A 12,417-nucleotide genomic window follows, 5' to 3' on the forward strand; every position below is an offset into this window, starting at 1 on the left:
CCAAATCCTCAGAAGAGTAGTTTGCCAAGGACAGCTGTTTTTATTCTACCAGCTCGGTCTACCTTCAAAGCATCAGGGTTCCACTGAAAAGTTTAAGCACCCATTTTTCAGTTCATGTCTACTGCAGTGCAATGTGTGGCCTAGTGAGAGATGCCTGTTTCTGAGCTGTATGTTTCTATGAAATCATCCCAGCGAGACGTTTTACTGGTGACGAGCGACCGGGATGGGATGTCTAGCAGGTTCCTGTCCCCAGCCCCTGCTGTTTGATGTCGGTCACCATGGTGACTTCCAAGCCAGTACTCCCTCCCCATTTTAGAACATGTCAATCATAGGTCATGTGACTGAAGGAGCCCCTCCCTTCCTTCTCACTGACACCTCCCATTGACTTTCTTTCAAGCGCATCAGTGGGTCTAAACCATTTCATTAAGAGGGTGGCCCAAGCCAACCCATCTACGAACAGGTTGATTTGTGCCTGGTTGGCAGGCTTCAATACTGCCATGACTTTTAACCACTCCAGTATGTATATTTTACATCCCTGTGCACTTTCATCTGTCATTAATAGGCTTTGTGCCTTTTTCGAGATGCAGCTTGTCTCTGTGTGAGAATGTGCCTTTCTCCCTCTTCACCGCTAAAGGGGAGAAGGAGAATCATTCCAACCCTCTCAGGACATCCAAACATGACCATAATATATATTTAGATTTATTTGTCTGCAACCCTCCAATAAAACAAATCCTTTGCATTTCCATATCTGGGCTCCCATCCCAGAAGGAGCTGCCGGCTGAACAACTTTTTCAAGCTTTACGAAGAAGAGATGTGAGCCATATTCATGGTAGGAAAAGACAGTGGTATGCTGCCTAAGTGTGGTGCAGTTCGGGAAGAAGAACGAGTTTATGTTTAATGTTTAAACATAAACTTTAAATGTTCCCGAACTCTCCGAGGGTTCAGAACATTACACCCATCACTGAGTCAAACTTCCTGTTCGGTCCTCTGTGCTACACTTCCTGTTGTTATGTTGTTGTCGTTTGCACTCCCTCTTTTCGAATGCTCGCACGAAAACGTCAACAAGTTTACCCACGCGAAATCAGGGTGGCGTCGTTCTCATCAAGAAAGAACTGTCGAAAGAGCGAACAGGGGAAAAAATCCCCGCATTATTGTGGGAAGGGAAAAAACGAAAAGTTCTACTTTTTAATGAAACGAGTTCATTTCGAGTGTGATACGGTCTGTTTTATGACGTGCTGATGAAGGAAAGAGGAATGGAGGAGGGGCGACTGGGTCCTTTAACTCTGTCATCACACCACCAAAGCAAGTTTTAGGGTGTTTGTGGCAAGCCAGTCCTCTTCTCCGTGACCAGGCTCATAAATGCATTACTATAAAAAGAGGTTCTCGAGGCCTCAATGGCTTTTACTTAATTGTGTGGTGAAAAGGGGTAAGGGTCCACTCATAAAACTTCAATAAATTGTGCATTTTCTCAATGACTTGTTGGCATAGTTGCAGTGGGGATGCTGGGATGGGGTAAGTGGACGTCCTGGCTGGAATAAAGATCACCACAACTGTGGAATCAGAAACAGATCCTCTGGTAACATGCAAGGACATTTGACCTATACAGCTGGTATCATAACTGTATAACATAAGTATACAGTATTACTATCTAGGTTTCTCTCTGTACACCGAACAACAATTGATAAAGGCATTGAAAAAGTCAACTTTACGGATCGGTGATTGATATAGGTGTTAAAATAGCAAAAGTAGATCATCATACAGTAGGGTTTATACAATAATGCATAACTGAACTGAAGAAATATCACATTGTTGGTGTGTCGATAGTGTTGTTTCATAACCTAACAGAAAGTGTGTTGTCCATTTCTCTGTATCAAATGTTCGTGTTGTCCCTTAAGAGTACAATCACCTACAGAGTTCTCGTCAGCTGAGCGATTCCAGAACGCCACCAGAACATGCACGGTAAAAATGCGACCGACACAATGAGCGTCAGCCCATTGAGAGACAGCACCCAGCCTGTCTAGAGAAAGGAGAACAGCATGTAGGCTCGAAGGCTCGGCCACGACATGGGAGTCAGCTTGACAAGGTACCGTCCCTGCTTCACAGCTACTCCAACAACACCACGCTTTCTAATTTCTATTTGATGATGTAGGAATCACAATAAACATGTCACTTCTCAAGCCGGGAGACATCCCGTCGCGGGCTATCCGACTTCACTCATCGGGACTGGCTGCCTGCTTCCAGCCGTCTGTGGAAGGGCAGAATATTGGTTTCTCCCGGTATCTGTAATTAGCAATGATCAAGAGGGATTCTCAGCAGTAGGTAACGATGGTAGTCTCCTCAATGACCCTGATAGATGGTCAATTATAATGATCAGGTCGTAGTGGTTATTGGATTAAAAGTGCCAGTGATGGGCCCTTTTGGCCTAACCCGGGTAATTATCACATTCATACATGATTTAAGACGACAGTGTTCAACGGACGGAACTCCTTTAATTTAATAATTCTGTTATCTATGTATTTATGCAAGAGTTAACAATGGATGGACGGAATATGGTAAAGCAATGAGACTGGGATTAGCGTGATAACCATGCATTAAGTCTGCACTGCTATGATGAAACCCTGTCAGTCCTGACACTGCGAAAAAAAGATTTAACTGTGACATACTATTGTTAATAATTCATGCTGAAGAAAAGTACTGTAATATGTCAGAAAACACATACCAGGCGTTTGTGGACTTTCAGGGAGTCAAGTATGTTTTTTGTAGGTAGGGCTTCTGTCATAAAAAATGAAATATGTCTGCCATGAAATGTGTTGTATACACATTGCTTGTCTATCTTTAGTATGGATCCATGCCAATAGAGAGTTGATGTACTGATCAGACCTGTCAATCAATTTTTTTCTTCACTCTCTCTGCTCTCTCTCCCTCTCTCTCTCCCTCTCTGCTCTCTCTCTCGTCCCGTCTCTCTCTCCTGTTTCTTCTCTCTCCTCCCCCTATCTCTCTCTCCCTCTATCTCTCTCCTCCCTCTATCTCTCTCCTCCCCCCCTCTCTCTCTCTCTCTCTCTCTCTCTATCTCCTGTTTCTTCTCTCTCCTCCCCCTATCTCTCTCCTCCCCCTATCTCTCTCTCCTCCCTCTCTCTCTCTCTCCTCCCTCTCTCTGTCTCTCTCTCTCTCTCTCTCTCTCCCCTTCTCTCTCTCTCCTCCCTCTCTCTCTCTCTCTCTCTCTCTCTCTGTCTGCTCTCTTTCTCTCTCAGGATCTCAGATAGTTTCCAGACTGCGGACACCTGAATGGGATCAACAGAAAGACTGCTCTGCTCTCTCTCTCTCTCCTCTCTGCTGATCAACAGAAAGACTGCTCTGCTCTCTGGGTGATTGAAAGAACACATCACTGCCGTGTTCATTTGTTTTTCTCACCAGCCAGAAAAGGTCAGAGTCCATGGATAATGCTGCACGTGCTCGGTAGAACCCAATAAAACCCAAACAACAAAAACAATATCATCCATATTTTAAACAGCTGGTGCCTAACATGGGCAGACTTACACTAGGGTGCCAATTATTCCTCTACTCAGGGCTTCAGAGGCACAGTAGCTGTAGGTAAGGCTCGTCGACATTGCAGCAGATGACAGCTGAGAGGACAAAGGAAATACGACAACAATCAGAAACGTTTGGAACACAGTTCCCATACTCAATTATCAGTTTACATTTTTTTTCTGAAGAAAAACGAACAAAACAACAATAAAAAAAAAACTAAAAAAACAAATGCAGATGTTTTTTGTTTGTTTTCCAAGAGGCACATGGGGTTGGCTGCGTTCTTGGTCTGGTACTGCATCTCCTCCGTGGGCTTGTTAAAGTCAGAGCTGCACAGACTGTGCTCCATAATCCTGCTGTATTATTAATCATATCTTCCTGTGTGCCCCACAACCATTGCTAAAAAGTTCCCTCCTGATTTAACCTGAAAATGTACTGAACTTAATACAAATGCAGTCCACTGAGACGCAAGTCTTTCAGTTTTCTTTCCTCTTAGTCTCAGAAAGCAAACAGCAACATTAGTTGGTTTGGTATTGGCAGCATTGCTTTGTAATAGAAGCAACAGTCAGGAGGAAATATGTTTGACAACCTAGATTTGTACATCTAGATACATAAGTCTACATAAGTCGAAATTTAAGACTGTCTGACAACTGGATGTGCTGACCATTCTCAAAAAGTATAAGATTTTGAAGTTATATGTTTAATCTTAAATTACAAAAAGATGAATAACTATAAAATATGAACATAGGTTTCCTGTTAGACATTCAGAATTTCAGTTTCACTTTTTACGTTTACTTCTCCCATAAAACAGGCATGAAACAAACGGAACGCAGGACGGTCAATAATCCTACAAAAATCTCAGCAACATCTTAAACCATGAAATGTCAATCGTGCACACGCTTACAGATGGGGTATACCATCGTCACATCGTGGCAGGTGCTCGTGGCATTTTCCTCTATCTTTTCCTCAGCTGGGTAAGAGGATAATCCAAACCTAGCCCACTGACAGACTGCAACATGATTCTCTTGGACAGTGACTGACTGCACATCCAATTTGTTTCAACTCCGGAGCAACGGCTTATTATCTGAAATGCATGAGCTGTCGGTGTGTGAGAGGCGCGATCAGCTGGGGCACGAGCCGGGGCTGCTGGGAAAGTAATCAATAAGGGATTGTCTCTTGTAGTTTAGGTCGACACGTTATGACAGAGCCGAAAATTAAACAGGCAGATATTAATAATAATGTAAATCAGTGACTCATGGGTGAGATTTCGAGGAGGGGACACGGCCTAAACTATGCGTGTGTGTTTGTGTGTGCGTGCATGTTTGTGTGTGTGTGTCAGAGTGTGTGTGTGTACAGTATCTGATGTAAGCATGCAGTAGGCCTATTGTTCTACTAAACTTCAAAAGTTTCCATGACAACTGGCTGGCCGATAATGCCCTGCCAGTTTTTCTGGCAGGCCCAGAAATCCCTAACAAGTAGTGACTACTTCCGATTAACATTTTGCTACACAGTTAGGCCTACAGTCTCAAATGATTATGTAGGCCTAGTAAATATCACATCAATAAGAAAATAACTTGAAAATAATACAAATCACACAGTAATCTAATAGAGATTATAGAGAGATAAAATAGAAAGGAGAGGAGCCATGGAACAGGATGGAAAATCCAGATGAGGAAACACATGGTAAAAGACATTACTTTGTTCGTTCAGTCAGTCATGAATATGGCTTTCTATTGTTTGTAAAGCAAACAGGCCATTCTACAGGGACTTAAACAAACTGCATTACAGGCCATTTACTGATGCTGCGTCATTGATTATTTATACGGGTATAAAACCATGGCTTTCCCAGTAGACCAGGCCAGGCTGGCTAGCAGCGATAAAAGGCTCTAGCTAAATCACCAGAGAAGGCCAAACAACATTCAAATACATGAGAGAGTTGAGTGACAAATTCCTGCGTGTATTTCATGGCTGTGCATATCAGTGAATCAAAACACGACAGGCCAGGGAACCCTGGCTTTGTGATACCTAAACGATATTGTTTTCTCTTATTAAACATATAACTCTCTACATGCAAGGCTGACTTTAAATCTTCTGTATCTGTATGAGTAAATAGGGTAATGTGGAGACATAGCTCGCCCACCAAGAGAGAGGCAAGTTGGTGGAGCAGATATTTCTACATTATCCAAGTGTAAAATAGAGCTCTTGATTTGCCAAATGTTTTGAGTGTTGCAGCTATCGCAAAACACTGAGAGGTTGGTCACAGTAATTAAGTTCCCCTCTTTGTGCGTTAAATATTGACCTGGGACATTGAAGTATATTAGAAAGCAGACTATCACACCCTCAGCAGTAGGCCTACTAGAACCACAGAACTCCAACCGACGTGATAACCACCCCGGCGACAAAACGGAACCAAATGTGCAGGCCGCCATTCGCACAGTCGGAGAGCTAGCAGATGGTTGGGTTGGGATTAGGTTTATGAGTATGTCAGCACTTTTGTGAACTTTTGTGTTCATAGGTGTCTGTGTTACACCGAAGAGCAGAACCTTCTCCAGAGAGCAGCTGCACCTTGGGAATTGTCCCACTGTAATATTAATGGCTGTCCTTGTTCACCAGACCACCTCAGCAGTACGGCTATAGGGACTCAGCGCAGGAAAAGCCACGCCCTTCAAAATCCCCTCTCCTAATGATCACCCACATTAGCAGATTCATTCAGACCTGCGCTAAGGTTACCAGGGGAGCCATTTGCACCCACACCACAGGCCTGCCTGTAGTCTGAAGGCTTGCCTTCAGATCATTAAAAAGATATGTTTTGTACACTGCTATGATTTGATGGTGTCAATGTAATGTGCACAATATAGCCGACAAACTGAGAAAAAGCTCTGCAAAATGAAATACTTCATAGTCTGACCCCACAGTATTGTAGTCCTATCCAGTTTGTAGGAAAATGTTTGTAACTAGAAACAATGATGGTGTAGTGTCATCCATGGAGCCATGTTAACATTTTAAGATGGTCAAAAAAAAATCTGGTAAAATAACAGTCTGACTGGGAACATTGTGACAAACGCATCTCAGAGAACAGTGGCGGAGTTAAACACGACCATATTGGAGTCACTTCGCAGAGCAGAGTGAATGCGAGAGAGAGGACAACATCTTGTGGCATCCATCTTCCTTAAACACTGAAGCTGCGACAAAGTGGATGAAGAAATTATGATAAATGGTAAGATATATTTAGTCAATACCTGTAATTCTCAGTCTTCACGACCCTCTGTTTCCATTCTCACAAGGTTTAGATCAAATAAAAAGTGATTAAATAACACGCTTTCATTTAAATAAAAGCTCATTGGTGTCCAGATTGTGACCAAATTGAAATCGGCATGTGATAGTTCAACATCAAAAACTCCATCAAATATATAGATCACCACATTTTGGAATGTTTGCGTGTGTGTGTTTGCGTGTGTGTTTGCCTGTGTCTCATTTACGTGTTAGATAAATCTCTTCCTGAAGAGACCTGCAGCTGTAATGCCTGTTTATAAACACCGGGGCGTCGATTATTTTAGAGCTGCCTCATTTGAATACGATGAACGCTGCAGACATTCCTGTTTTTAAAACAACACGCATAATTATTAACGTGGAGATTTGAATACTAGTTAATCTATTATTTCACTCCGTGTTTTCGGTGGTTTGAACCCGTTTTTTTATAGACAGGTATGTTAAATAATTCAAGTGATGTTGAACATTATTTTTGTCTTACATATGTCTTACAACCATAAAGTGGAAATCTGTGTGTGTGTGTGGGGGGGGGCACAGGGGGTAAAATACTTTCAGAAACAGATAAGTGATCTGGTATGGAGTATATGATACTACTGTATACACCTATGGATAAACACAGTCCTTTGGTGTTTCTGGAGTGACAGGTACAACACTGATGTTGTCATCTGTGTTACGGATATTATGGATGTTAAGGATGTTCCGGACGTCACGGTGATGATCCTCTCCTCAGCTGTGGCGGAGAGCGAGTCAGACCGAGGGAGGCGTGGACCTAGAGGAGGCAACACCAAAGGGTAAAAAAGATGACACTGTCCAAAAAATGCTCGCAGAGTTACATCGAACACCGTGGTCGAGGTTACTATTTATCTCGTGCCAGCCAAGTTGGCACGCGCATCTGGCGCCGGGTACTTAGTGCAATTATTTATGATTTCCTCCAAGATTTAAAAGCTCTTCGCCTGGCCTTGTAATGCAGTAACTGATTGCGCTGCTAATGTAATTAAGGAGAGATTATGATGTCCACGTGGCACACCAGATGGTGGTGTTCACAGCAATGGGGGACGGCACAACTGGCACACCGCTGCACAAGGGCAGCGGGGTGCAGTCAGTCGGAGCAGGACAGACTCCCCACCAGACGGGGGAGAGAGAGGGAGGACGAAAAGGAGAGGGAGAAAGAGAGAGAAAGAGAGCGAGAGAAAGAGAGGGAGAGAAAGAGGGAAAGGGAGAGAGAGAGAACAGGAGAGAGAGAGCGAGAGACAAAGAGAGCGAGAAAGAGGGAGTATGTTGAAGATTAAGGTGACAGTACACAGAGAGGGAGTGTGTGTGTGAGAGAGTGTTAAAGATGAAGGCGATAGTAAATGGCGAGAAAGAGAGGGCAACCAGATAGACAAGTTACCTTGAACTTGTCAACTGCTTTGTGAAGAGATAGCATGCAAAAAGTGTCCTAAACAGTGAAGGTGATAACTAATCTTATTTACTGAAACAATGAGTGGTCTTATCGACTGTATAAAGTTAGGATGAGGTCAACCTTGACCATTTTTGAGAAATGCGTTGTACATAAACCTGATTACCAACATCTGAAACATCCACAAAACTGATGAGACTCCTAAGTTTCCTGGTACGACTTGTGCATTTCGGTGCCAGGAAAACAGATGGCTTAAAAGAAAGATTTAATCACATTTGTCAAGGCCACCATGTTTCAGAAGAGGGGTGAAAGCAGTGGAGATCTGTCAGCCATGGCAACGGTGGAACCAGCCCATGCTGACCTTTAATTACACGCAGAAAAACGTGGATATTACATAGTGGTCCAGGGCTGTGTCCTTTGGGGGCTCCGAGGGTAGGCTTCTTAAAACATGTTATTATAAGCTATTCAGGGGTTCTCTATGAGTAGACAGAAGAGCGAGGAAATCATATTTGAGTGGAGACCTGCAGGTTTGAACAGCCAGTAATGGGTTCACCAGGGTGATAAGGGGCACTGGGGCTGGGTAGATTTCCCAGGTTGAGATGAGAGGGATATTATTAATCTCGGTGGCAACAGAAATCTCCATCTTTAAAGTCCCCAGACTAGTGTCAGCAAATTAAAAACCACTGCAGGTGACCTTTCCCCGTGAGGGGAGCATCGCTGGAGAAGCTATCATGGGGGATGGAACACCGAGGATTCACAATATCTTTGCGTTTTATTCATTTACCAGATGATCTTATCCACAGCGATAGTGCATTTAGAAAGAGTAATAGTTCTAACAGTATTTCGGTGGTATGGTTAGGAGGAAGGTACGGTTTGTATTTTACCACCGTATAACAATAACATCTCAACTAAAGTGCAATAAAAAGTACCCCAACTCCAGTGCAAATACACAACCTCGCTTAAATCTGTTCTAAAGCTCACGGGGTAGGCCTAGAAGTTACCCTACTGTCATAGTGAAGATATAGACATGGATCACTATTAATTACAGGTAATCATATCTGTGCTTGAGCTTTAATCCTTTGGATAATGCCATAGAATAGTACCAACAATGAAACCCCAGTTTTAATGCCGCCCTCCCCGATCCGGCTGTAATGGTATGCATACTTTGCGCCACTGTTGCTCCCCCCCAGAATGGTGCCAGCTAGGCCATCATTCATCTTCCCTCACAGTCCTCAGCATGCGTTGTGAAGTACATTAAAACACTGTAACGGCTGGCGGTGTTCTCAGTTAGCATGTGCTGCTCACTATCTTGAGAATTCTGCGTTGAGTGTTTCATCACCTTTTCCATAATTAGACCATTACTTTAACAGGTGTGCCTCGACACCAGAAACGCTCTTTTATAATCTACACCCTCCCCGCACTGTGAGCGTGAAGTGAGATAACCTGTCACCGTGGTTTACAACGCTGCCAGATTGCAGAAAACAATCTGAGACAGCCCGATCTAATGTTGATTAGAGACGAGGATGTAAATAAAGTAAGTAAAGAATCACCAGCCACACTTGCCTGTCGCTGAGATGCAGTGGTCTGGGTCGGTTGGTGTTCAGCCAGCCGGACTCCACGTCATCCTCAGTGTGAACAACAGCCCATCATCACTCTCTCTCTCTCTCTGACACATGTACAGTAGCAGTCTGCTGTGAGCTATGGACACGGACTGACTGTCAGTTAGTCATGAATAACGATGGTCATAAGAGGTCTCATTACCTTATTATCTTCATTAAATCTTGTTTATTTCATGTGTGCCTTAACAAACCTGTGTTATATACTCCACTGGGATGCTGGGTTTCTAATTTATGCTGGCCCTTTGTTTCCCACCCACAACCACTTGGTCCCATATCTCATTCAGTCGAGATCCTGATTCATATAGGAGCCCCACCACACACATGTATTTGTGAATTCTATCAACAGTCCTTGTAGTATACAAATATTATGGCTTTCATTCATTAGGTTAACCTTTGATGCTCAACAACATTAGGAAAGACCAAAAAGCGGCATTTTAGGAGGATTACGGTAGGAATGAACCAGAGGACAGAAACGCAATCGTAACCTATGACCTAGTAAATAATTAGCCAAACTTGATACGATTCATGGAACTAAACACAGGCAGTAACTGCTGTGTGTCACGAACGATTATATTTTGCAGTAGTAAACTGCTGCCATTTCACTTTGCGCAGGGTAAGACAACCTAAAAAAACAGGACTATAGACTATATAATATATTACCTGTCTACTAATTGATCTCGGTACCCGACAACAACTTCATTACATTTTACTGTCTTATAATAACCTAAAACTTCCAAATTTTAAGTGATTATCAATGCAGTTCGAGTTTGTAATCTTGAGGCTCCGTTAAAGAAACATTAGACATAAAACCTAAAACATGTTTGGCCATCTGCTTTACTGTGTTTTGATGTGGACCTAATGTTAATGAACTAAGACCAGCCAGACATTGTGCTAACGTAGGCTACAATACATGTTTGCTAATGTGCCACTATCGCCATAAGGAAACGGGTATGTCTTGAACAGATAAACGCAAGAAGGCGACGAGATTACCCCAAACGTACCATCTTGGGGCTTGTTGTAAGTTAACTAGCGTTTATAAACGAGATTGATATTTCTGCAGTTAATTCCCGAAAAGGATAAACTTAATTAGAGAAAAAACAATTCAGTAAACAATTTAGATTGAATGCACTAACTGTTCCACTTATCCTTCAAGGATGCTTTAATTTAAAACATAATTTAATCAAATGGCAAACGCCACTTATCCTTGTTAAAGTCTCGCACATGCCTAAACACCAGTGATACACAGCATGATCACTTTGCTTGAAAATACGTTACCATTCCTTTTTATCTGTAATTTAGTGACCTCAGTCTCTAATTGCGTTTAGACATTGGTGTGCACTTGTCATTCGATAAAGAATGATCATAGCCAAGAGAAATATCTATCAGTTCATACAGAAGTCTCTACCATTAATGCTTCAGTTCAAAGGAGTGAGACTGATTTTCAGTGTAATTCGGATCTCCTGATTACTTTTTTACTCTGTGGCAGTGGGAACCATTCCCATACCACTATGTATTTGTTAGGGAATGAAGATGTAAGTAGTTCAATCATGATGCTGATGGTGTATTGCTGTTCTTTGCAGTATACAGATTGCCAGGATCATGGCTGAAGCCCAGAGCCTGACCAAAGAGATTCCAGACCCACCTGCTGATCCAATCACTGCCGTCGGAGTGGTGACATCACAAAGCAAGGCACCTGCTCATTACCGTGTTGTGAGTACAAGTGTTGTAGTGAAACACAAAGAGCTGATTCAATTCTTAAACACTGTGTATCCTCATTGAATGCTGCGCCTACAGTATCGCACATCTCAATTTAGACCAGCTCGTAAGAGGTGTAGAGAGTTAGGGAGCGACATCAGATAACTAATTCATGGAGTTTACTTTGATGATTGTGATTGTCCCTCTGCTCCTCTTGTTTGTTGTTGTGTGTTGATCTGGCTCACCAGAAGCCATGGTGTAACAAGCCCTACTGTACTGCATGCCCCCTGGTGCTCTGGCATGGTGTCCCCTTGTTTGTTTCGCTTTCTCACAAGCAAGAGGGGTTGCAGGCTTTTTGGCTCCCCCAGTAATGTGGTGGAGTCTTTGGGTGAGGAGGAAAGTAGGGCAGCCGTACTACTGGCCCATGGGAGCCATGTTCTCTGATCTGGTGAGAGGAGCAGGAGAGATGGAGAGAAGGATCTGTTTTGTTCCTCTAACAAAGGCACAAAGCAAACATTCATAATCGCCCAGAGTAGGCTCAGGGGCCAATATCTGTTCTATCTTCCCATAACCTCTCTGCTCTTCCTCCCCCCCCCCTCTTCTCTTTCTTCCTTCCATCCCCCCTCTCCTTCCTCCCATCTCCTTCTTCCTCTCTTCCTGCCCCACCCCACGCAGCCCAGCCGCTGTAGTCTCTGGTGGGTGTAGATGGGAAGGCTTTGTGAGGGAGCTTTGCCCCCCCTGGCGCTAAACCTGCTTGTTCCACCACATGGCGGTGAAAAAACAGGGAGAGATCCCAGCATGCACCTGTGTGTCTGTTGATCTGACATATCACTCGGCACACGCTAACCGTTCCTACAGGGATGTCCTCTTCTGTACGTAGTCCTGTGGTAATGGCGAAATCATCCTCCC

The 12,417-nt window shown here is 43.4% G+C and overlaps 1 protein-coding gene across 2 annotated transcripts in view; it reads left to right on the plus strand.

Annotated features, from left to right (window-relative positions):
- Positions 1-10,392: 10,392 nt before the first annotated feature.
- Positions 10,393-12,417, plus strand: part of mvb12bb (multivesicular body subunit 12Bb) — a 29,989-nt gene continuing 27,964 nt past the window's right edge. The window contains exons 1-3 of one of the 2 annotated variants that reach the window (XM_067228267.1): positions 10,412-10,426; positions 10,755-10,830; positions 11,394-11,523. In XM_067228267.1, coding sequence (XP_067084368.1) covers positions 11,413-11,523 — 111 coding nt within the window. In that variant the 5' untranslated portion in view covers positions 10,412-10,426; positions 10,755-10,830; positions 11,394-11,412. Of the gene's footprint in view, positions 10,427-10,754; positions 10,831-11,393; positions 11,524-12,417 lie in introns of both variants that reach the window. The other variant, XM_067228268.1, reaches the window with a different exon arrangement.

The sequence above is a fragment of the Osmerus mordax genome, chromosome 24 (genome assembly GCF_038355195.1).
Source record: "Osmerus mordax isolate fOsmMor3 chromosome 24, fOsmMor3.pri, whole genome shotgun sequence".
Classification (NCBI taxonomy): domain Eukaryota; kingdom Metazoa; phylum Chordata; class Actinopteri; order Osmeriformes; family Osmeridae; genus Osmerus; species Osmerus mordax.